General features: G+C 34.7%; 1 protein-coding gene across 2 annotated transcripts in view; it reads right to left on the bottom strand.

Moving 5' to 3' along the window:
• Positions 1-8604, bottom strand: part of LOC107617891 (phosphatidylinositol-3-phosphatase myotubularin-1) — a 14051-nt gene extending 5447 nt beyond the window's left edge. Inside the window, exons 1-10 of one of the 2 annotated variants that reach the window (XM_016319768.2) lie at positions 8491-8604; positions 8335-8403; positions 6293-6367; positions 5993-6064; positions 5476-5545; positions 5142-5191; positions 4362-4648; positions 4173-4246; positions 3977-4040; positions 3154-3213 (exon numbers count right to left, since the gene is read on the bottom strand). In XM_016319768.2, coding sequence (XP_016175254.1) covers positions 3154-3213; positions 3977-4040; positions 4173-4246; positions 4362-4648; positions 5142-5191; positions 5476-5545; positions 5993-6064; positions 6293-6367; positions 8335-8403; positions 8491-8604 — 935 coding nt within the window. Of the gene's footprint in view, positions 1-3153; positions 3214-3976; positions 4041-4172; positions 4247-4361; positions 4649-5141; positions 5192-5359; positions 5401-5475; positions 5546-5992; positions 6065-6292; positions 6368-8334; positions 8404-8490 lie in introns of those variants that run through there. The other variant, XM_021110397.1, reaches the window with a different exon arrangement.

Genomic DNA, 9607 nt, shown 5'->3' with positions numbered 1-9607 from the left:
TGTGTGTCTTTCCGGTTACCAAAACGTCCTCTGCTGTGTTGTTATCTTTCTAGCAGCCATATAAACCTACGGAAGGCCTGAAAAACTGTTCCAACACTGCCGCCGCCATCCAATGCGACCAATGACTACACTGTTGAACTCATCTTCAACAGCACCGCTCAGCCCCGTCGGAGGCTTCACACGCCTCCACACACTGTTTCCTCCTTCGGACGACCAGTCACTGTAGGTGTTTTCACAGGCACAAGTTGGCATTTTGGCTGTCATTGTCCACCACTGGTCACACTGCTGGGTTCACCTCAGTGTCCTCTTTTTGGATCTGGTTTTGTTTTCTCCATCCAGCCACCTTTCATTTCCATTTATGCCCTTTGCCCTGTGGTCTTTTCAGCTGCCATGATTTTCTGCTTATATTTGGCTGATTGTTCAATGCCATTGCCGCATTGAGGGGGAGTAAGTCACCTACCTTCTAAGCATTTCAACATCTCCAGGCTGGCCCCTATGTTGCATTTGGCCTTAATTATCCTCATGGCATAAAGTGATGATTATAGAGTTGTCTTACATTCTTACATTCCAACCTCCCATCGTGAGTTAAACCAAGAGTTTTCACTTAATCCATTTATAGTGGTAGAAAGATTACTACTTACATATATGCTAGGATTGCTCTCATTTCACTGCTTCACATCCACACCAAAGGAAAAGATTTTGTGAGGTCCGGTATGACCCGTTTTGCAACTTCTTACCTTACTTTGGGATGCCTCAATGACAACAAAGGTCCATTAATAAGAATGTTCCTTTCTGATCAATGGACTTCTAGTAAGTTTCCAAAAACAAAAGAGGGAAAGATAATTGCAAGTGTGGTGTTGGATAAGATGTTTCGGAAAGAGGTTGTGATTTATTTGAGGGCTGTCTACCCTCTTCTTCAAGTGTTTTGTATGATAGATTCAGAAGAAAAGCTGACAATGGGGTTTATTTATGAAGAAATAAAGAGTGAAATGGAGAAAATATGAGATGCATTTCAAAGAGCTGAGACAAGATAAATTGCTAAATCATTTTTTTAATTTCATTAATGCATGAATAATATTCTTTATTTTTTAACTAATTTATTGATTTTTCTATGTTTTGGTTGCATGTCTATTTGGGATATATTAATTGATGCAAGATGGGATAAGCAACTTCATAGGCCATTGCATGCTATGGGCTATTATTCGAATCCTCATATTCATTATAGCTCTAGTTTCAAAGTTGCTTATGAGCTCAAGAAGCAGTTTTATGCTTGTATGGCAATGATGATAGGAAATCCGGATCTAATCACTAAGATGGATGTTCAACCTGAAGATTTTAAGACCCGAAAAGAGTTTTTTGGTAGCAAAGTAGCTCAGAATGCAATTTCTACTAAAACGCCAGCTCAATGGTGGGAATCTTATGGAGATCAGCATCCAGCGCTCCAACAATTTGTAATCCGTGTCTTGAATGACATGTAGCTCATCCGGATGTGAACGCAATTGGAGCGCCTTTAAGATGGTAGTAATTAAATATAATTTGCATTTTCCTTCTATAAATTTGGTTGTTAGTTCTCCAATTTCTATGTTATTGATTGATGAATACTTCTTATATACTTTTGAAAGGTTCACACAAAAAAGAGAAACCATTTTAAGGCTAAAACCATGAATGATGTGTTTGTGATGACAAACTCAAGATTGGCAAAGAAACAACAAACTAGAAAAAGTCTTGACTACGATTATAGTCTTGATGAATTGGACTCTGATGAAGAGTGGATTGTTGCTGATGAGGATGGAGAAGAAGAAGATCTAGATGTTCTAATTCTAGATCCTAATTTGAATAATGGAGCAAGTGGTAATAGAGTTGTTGGTACCTCTAAGGATCCTTTGGCAACTCCTTATCTTGATGATGAAGAGTTTGAAGAACTTCTCCAAGGACCTCCACCTCCTCCTCCTCCTATTCTTTATAATGAAGATAGTAATGTGAAAGCTTGTGAAACTCATGAAGATTTTATGATAGACGAAGAATAGGATGACTATATGCTTAAATGATTTGTATAGACTTTAGTTAATTAGTTGTTCCTTGTTAGTAGTTTAGTTATTTTATTTGCTATTTGAATTTATTTTAATGTCATATAAACATGTTAGTTGTGAATTTGTATTTTGATTTGTGAGTTGAGTTGTGAATTTGTATTATGAGTTGTGACTTTTGACTTGTTATGGTTTATATTAGTTATGGATAATTTGGTTTATTTGAGATTTATTTCATTATTTGTGAAAATATTTTTATTATCAAATTTGGCATATTTGTTATATTTTACGAGTCACGTTTATGTTCCGTCTTACGATTTAACGAAATACGATTTTGAATTAGCTTTCTGAGTCGAGGTAAAAACTACGAATTTACTACCTTGGATGTATCCAGCACCCTGAGTTGCCTCGCTAGTCTTAAAGGGAGATCTTTCAATATTTTCAAGGCTTAAATTGTAACAAGCTTAAACCTTAGTAAGCTTTAGCTTAAGCTTGAGGGGGAGTTTTAGACATACAGAGATTATTCTTTGATATCCCATCATATCAAATAATATCTCCAATAGGTTAATTATGCTCCAAGCTTGATGCATATTATCTACATGCTCAAGCTTGGGAATGTTGAAATATAAGAAATATTATTGTTAGGTAGTGGTTAGTAGTTTAGAAGGTGCATTAATGGAGAGTACTCGGTAGGTGCTTTATATTTATTACTCTCCCTATATATATTGGTCTTTTCTATTGTAACAAATAACAATCTACAGACAAGTAATATGTTATTTTTCTCTCTCTTGTCTAGCTACTCCAATATTTCTGCTGAGTGACCATGAAACTAATATGGTATCAAAGCATATCTGATCCATTGTTGTTGGAGCACCCACTTGCAAATTTTCATGCTCCAGACGATTATTACTCAGCGTGAAGGGGGTGTATTACAAGTTCCATATCTCAAGGATACAGTCTCTAGATAGTTTATAAATTATAAATGTGAGGCATCCCCTCCCGTGCGCTAGCTTTTGTGGTTGAGTTAGACCCATTCAATCTCAATTCTAATAGATACTAATAGGGACTAAAATCAAAGCGATCTATGTCTGTAAGGAGCAAATATATAGTTAAATAAAAATCTTACCTCCGTGAGCCATCATCAAGTTTGCTGCAAAGTGCAGCCACGAGTTTTTCATCCATGTTGCTGCAAACAAATACATGTAAACTTGTCACTGTTTAGTTAGTTCTTTTTTAAAAACTTATCAGAAGTAGTGAATAAGAAATCCCCCAGAAGCCTACAAGAACAACCAGAAAAACGAACAAAAGAAAACACATTAGCTCAACAAAGTTCAACTCAGCAGCATCTCACTCTGACAACAATCATAATCCCACTATAAGAACATATTGCCACAACAAAGTTCAACCTAATTTTTCAATTTGATTGCGTATGTTTGAAGTAGTTCTCAATTTGAGCATCAAATAATTGACCCAAAAGAAAAAGCCAACATGGAACAGATAGTGCTCCCCAGTTATTTTGACAGTGGGGCCAAATTGAAAATGAATTGAAACATAAAAGAGCAAAAATTTGAGAAAATAAAAGTGAAAGTACAAAATTGAAAGCAATTTAAAACATAAAGGACCAAATTAAGAAAATAAAAATAGAGGACCAAACAGCAAATAAAAAAATTTGAGTAAATAGAAGGACAAAAAGTGTATTTTGCCCGTGACTTTTCATTCTTTCCTTCCTCCAAAATGAAGTAAGTCATATGGCGCATAAAATACATAGTTTAGAACTTCCAAATTCCAACATTAGGGAAGCAACTTAATGATATATCCTATATTATCATATTTAATATCTTTGGTAACAATGTTTTAATGAGATCAATTTTAATGTTCTTGCTAGCCAGTACAGATTCCAAAATGAAACAATTTGTTCCTTCTGCATTTGATTACATAATCTACATTACCTCCTCATATTCATCATCAGACCAACTAAGGGTTGGGATGAACGTGCAAGAACTGCACCAGTACCTATAGGTTATCAGTTCCAATAAATTAGAGGGATATTCATATATTACAATAATAGAATGTAAAGGAAAGAAACAGGAATAGATATAACTGTGCCAAGTATTTAAACAAATAAAATCAAGATACCCTACATACCAAGATGACACCATGAAACTACAGGCAGCCGACCCCTTGCACGAAAGTTGGAAGCCAAGAGAACTTCATCATCACTTGCGCCGGGACAATAAGAAGTTGTCAAATGAATTGTTATGTGGATTGAACTCTATGAAATATGAATACAGAATTAATAGAGAAAATTCGAAAGTTTGTCCCTTGGTAAATTACCTAATGATCTTGGGAACAACCAAAGCAAATGGATAACTCGGACACATTTTATAGTTGGAGTTTATGCTACTTATTCTCCATAAGTCATTTGACAAGGTGAAGGACCCACTTTCAATCATATCAGTTGATGCACGAGCACCTTTGCCAATAAGTCGAAAATACTCATCCAATAAGCGCACTTGTGGATTTGTGTTCTTAAACCTAGAAGGTCCACAAACAAAAGCATAAAGATCCCATAACGTTGCTGGTTTTGTACACCTTCGTAGTGCATCAAATATTATACGTCTCTGCAAGATGTAATGAAAGACATTAGGTTATGAACAACATAGATTAAACTGAAAGCACCCACCTAAATGTTTCCAAAAACGATCTCACTGGCTTATTCAACTTTCTATATGGTAAAATATAAATTATAATGATTAATTATGCAACAACCCCAAAAAGGAAAAGACTATTAAGTGAATTTTTGGTTTTGATTGGGTTTTAGGATTTCAAGAACTGTCTCAAAAATATTTTGAACTTACAGGAAGTTTAAACTAAAACAAACTAATTCAAGTTAAACCATTATAAGTTGCACGTGTGATTAACAAATGGAGTTCATGCGAAGAAGGTATATGTTTCCTATCCTCTTTAAAATTCTGATGGCATTTCAGTGTTTTCAGAAGACAACACACAATTACTAGAATTCTAAATGGTGAATATCTGATATCTTCAAAGAACCATAGCCAAAAATGGGACTTGTATGTTGTGAGATAGTACATACTGTAACCACAGAATTACCTGTTTTGTACGAGGTCTGAAACCAAAGACTATAATTCTCATATCTTTGCCTGCATACACAAGAAAAGATAAGTGTCTCTTTCTTCCAATAGAAGACGAAATCAAGATAAAGAGACAGAATATAAAAAATTTGAAGCACAATGAATCCTTCTTAACAGAAAAACGGGAAAACGCAAATGACAGAGAGGGTTAACAAAAAAACAATGAAGCGATCCTACCCTGGTCCCCAGTTGGATGTTTACTTATAACCATTATCCACCTATATTGCATAGGGATTTCATCAATTGATATTTAAAGACAATATCAATAAAAAAGTGCTTATCTGATAGCATACCAATCACCTGGAGCAATCTTTGAGGTGGTGTCTTCTCGAGTTGGCGAGCATTTGATTGAGTCCTTGCAACCTACATTTAAATAGATCAGTTGCTATGAGATTCCAAATAATCAATACAAAAGACACACAACAAGAACGTAAATCAGAATCAAGATGCACAAGCACACATTTTAGAGGATAGCACACCATATTTTATGGTCCAAGTTTTTCACAAGTTAACTAATATGAAAATAGATAAAATCCATAGATTAGTATGGCTGAACAGATATGGGCACACAAACCAGTTGCACAAGTTCATAAGGTCAACATAAAATAAAGTAGTTAAGCTTAATTGTAATTATACAGTGTAATACCGGTGATGACCACAACAATTAGTATGTCAAAAATTATGTCATCTTGTATGTAAGGCAGAAAACACAGGAGGAATCAGGTCAATATAACACAATATATCCCTATTAATTAGCAAAAATAAAGCACAGAAAAGACGGTAGCTTTTAGGAAGCTTGCATTAACTTACTGTCTTGTTAAACTTCTCAATGGTTGCATGTGGTATTGTTCCAAGGGCAATAACTTTTCGAGTTCCCTCACTCTGTAAAATTGAAATGAGGCAAATCAGAAAGTAAATAGTCAAAATATATATAGGCATGTAGCAGAATTGCAGAGAGACAGCTGAAGTGTGCATAAAAAATGCACACCAACTCAGGCAATAGAAATCAGGAGCCAAGTTTCTTAATCTTTTCACCAATGAGTCATCATTTTATCTCATTATAAACTAGAATTCAGGTGTACTGCAAGAAAGTTTACAGGGCAAACTTACCAGAAAAAGAAGACGAAAATTTGTTATCATCAACATGCCTGCATCATCTGTATTAACAAGAACAACACCATGTCCCTGGAAGTAAACACCATACAGGTTAATTTCATGCATCACATTCAGAAATGATAAATGCAAATTAAAACATCAGAACTATTTTTTTAGGCACTAAACATCAAACTTTATTTTTATAGACAATAAACATCAGAAATTTTATTGACAGCAGAAGTTAACAAAAGGGTTCAAATTTGAGAGGAATTTTTAAGCATTCTCATCCCTAGGTAACTTTATCCATGTTATCAGCTAGAGTTTCACATGGTAGAGGCATCAGTGCAACAACAACAACAACAACAACAAAGCCTTATCCCACTAGGTGGGGTTGGCTACATACATCAAATGACATCATTGTGCCCTGGCACGAGTCATTTCTGAACTTAACCCAAGTATGCTTAAATTTCTTTTCTTTTGACCAACTCATTTGGAGTCTCCTTAGACCACACTCTACCCCTAGCCATTGGGCTATCTCCAATTTGATCCCCCTCTAATTGCATAACTCACAATTAGGAATCTATGACCTCAGGTCATTGCTTTCACCTGCCCAGAAGGATGCATGATTTGTCATGACTTACTGCCCCTCATGGGAAATGGCTGTGTCACCTTTCAATTATAATTGTTTGGTACATTTTCGCTTCTAATTTTCAATCAAAAGCAAAATAACTATATATAGCTATTAATTTAAGAAGGGACCACAAAGTTATTCCAATTAATTATAGACTTTTGTTAGCTATTAATCAACTCATAACAGGGGAAAATGAGCTCCTTATTGGCCTAATTGCACTAATCATAGCAGCAGTGGCAAATGAAGTAAAGTAATAAAAGTAAAACACTTATGGGAGGCATCAGAGTGGACATATTATTTTCTCAAGTGCTTGGAAACCTATTCATGGGATATTTGGGTACACTATTTACAAATACTCCAGTGTCTCATATGTCACCAGACAATCTATGCAACTAATCATGCATGCAAACTATCATGTGTGGCTTGGTAAGGCTCCATATTGAAGGGATCCCCAATGAACCTTCATGAAAGTCTGGAGAGAACCTCAATTGCAAGGAAGGTCTAAAGTGTGCTCAGGCATCCCTGAAAGATGTTTCAGCAAGTAACCCATTCTCCCTTGGCCTCTCATCTAGAGAGCAAGGAGAGGTCAAAGAGATTAAGTCCCATACAAATTTTGGAAAGGATGCAACTGTGGTACTAGCAGTAAACCCTATTTGGAACTTTGTAGCCCTATCTTCCTCGCAATAGGTGTTACATTGGTTCTTACTGTCCACCAGCTGACAAAGTGACAAGTCCGATTTGATACAGGTCAAAGAGCACATCAATGCACCTCCAAATCAATCCCATTATGAAATAATTTTTTATGCTCTTTGGTGCATGTGACACCAGGAAGCTCATCTACCAAACATCACCATACTATAAAGTGATACCAGACGTAGAATTTAACCTTGCAAATCAATATCCATACCAAGAATCCATAATATTGTGTAACGTGTAAGTAACCACAGAAGGGATACACGATTTTCAGACTGTTACTCGTTATGCATGTCAAACTCAACATGCACAAATCACATAAAACATGCATTCATACCTAGGAAGACATAGCAAATACGATAGAACTTCTAAGTTCTACTCCTAATCAAATTTTCAGGGAATGTAGCTATTCATCTCCTAAGGAAAAGAAAATATCAAGTTCCATATACCAAACAATTCATCCGGCCTATCCCAATTCCCAAATCACCTCTCATCATTCTTGGCAGTTGGCACTACACTCACATTTCAGCCTCCACACATTTTGCAGATTCACCGTCTCAAAGAGGACCAACTTATTTAAACCAGAGACACCATATTTTTTTTTTTAATTAAAGGTTACCACTTACCAATATCATAACTACTCCATGAATTACCAAAACAGAAATGCAGAAATGATGAAAATCTTGCAATTCTAAAATAAATGCAAAATCAAGAAATTAAAGGGATTGCATACTTCGGCAATAACATGCTCCGCCTCAAGCAAGAAATCAAGATTCGTATGCGAGACGAATCGCGAAACCGGCTGCAAAGAAATAAAATTACCATCACAAAATTATAAAAGAAAAAAAAATAAGAAGGGAGAAAAAGGGAGAAGAGAATGACGAAGAACCTCAATCTTAGTCCATTCGAGGGCGTCCCAGCTGCCGGTGCCTTCCATCTTGGAGGAGTCGGTGGCATCCCTGAGGGACGTTGATCGACCGGAACGGTGTTTAGGCACGTCCATGCCGGCCGAGGGAGGCGGCGGAGGAGGTCCGATACCGGTGAGAGTGGGGAGTGTGCGGTGTGGTGTGGTGTGTGACGCGAGAGGCAGAAAAAGAGATAGAGAAGAAGAAAATTGGTTGTATTTGTTGAAAGGAAGGAAAGGAAGGTTACTAAATGGTAATACCAAACGTTCAAGCCGCTTGTCACTCTCTTTACCGCAACCAAACCCAATAAGCCATCATTTTTTTTTCTCCCTTCCTAAACACCCGATGGTTTCGCGACAGAATCTTCCTAACTTTTTTTATTTTTTTCAATTTAATGTTATAAGGTAGGAATTCGGGCAGAGTAGGTTGATAACCGAATGTGTGGTTGGATTAGAGTTTTTAAACGAGATTTTATATAAAATTGATTTTATAAATTTGATTTTAATAAAAAACAAGTTAGTGTTAACGTGATTATGTTTGATAATTTTATATCAAAATGAATTATAATAAAATAAATGTTGTTCGGATTATATTATTTAAAATTATGTTTAGACAAAAATTATTAAAAATGATATAAATTTATATCATTCAAATTTATATTATTTTAACACTTTTTTACTATAATTACTTTTAAAAAGAATTTAAATTTATGTATTAAAAATTAGTACCTTTTTGTTATAATTTGTTAGTACTCTTCTTTAGTACTCTTTTTGTATTTAATTATATCTTTCTAATGAAATTTATATTATAAAATTAACAATAATAAATAAAATATATACTAATTTAAAAATATATAATAAAAAATATACAAAGTCAAATAAAAAAATAAAGTTCTATCAAAAATATTTATTAATAAAAATGATTAAAAAAATTTATATGAACAATGAATACTAATACTTAAGTGAATATAAAAAATTTTAAACAAAAATATCCATATTATTAATAAAAAAATAAATAAATAATTGATAAAAATTAAAACTTAACAAAGAGTACTAATAATAATATTAAAAAAATATTTGTTTGTGAAGCATAGTTATGAAA

This window comes from Arachis ipaensis, chromosome B09 (genome assembly GCF_000816755.2).
Source record: "Arachis ipaensis cultivar K30076 chromosome B09, Araip1.1, whole genome shotgun sequence".
Classification (NCBI taxonomy): domain Eukaryota; kingdom Viridiplantae; phylum Streptophyta; class Magnoliopsida; order Fabales; family Fabaceae; genus Arachis; species Arachis ipaensis.
Note: the sequence above shows the minus strand (reverse complement) of the source record. Positions and strands in the feature narration are given on the sequence as shown.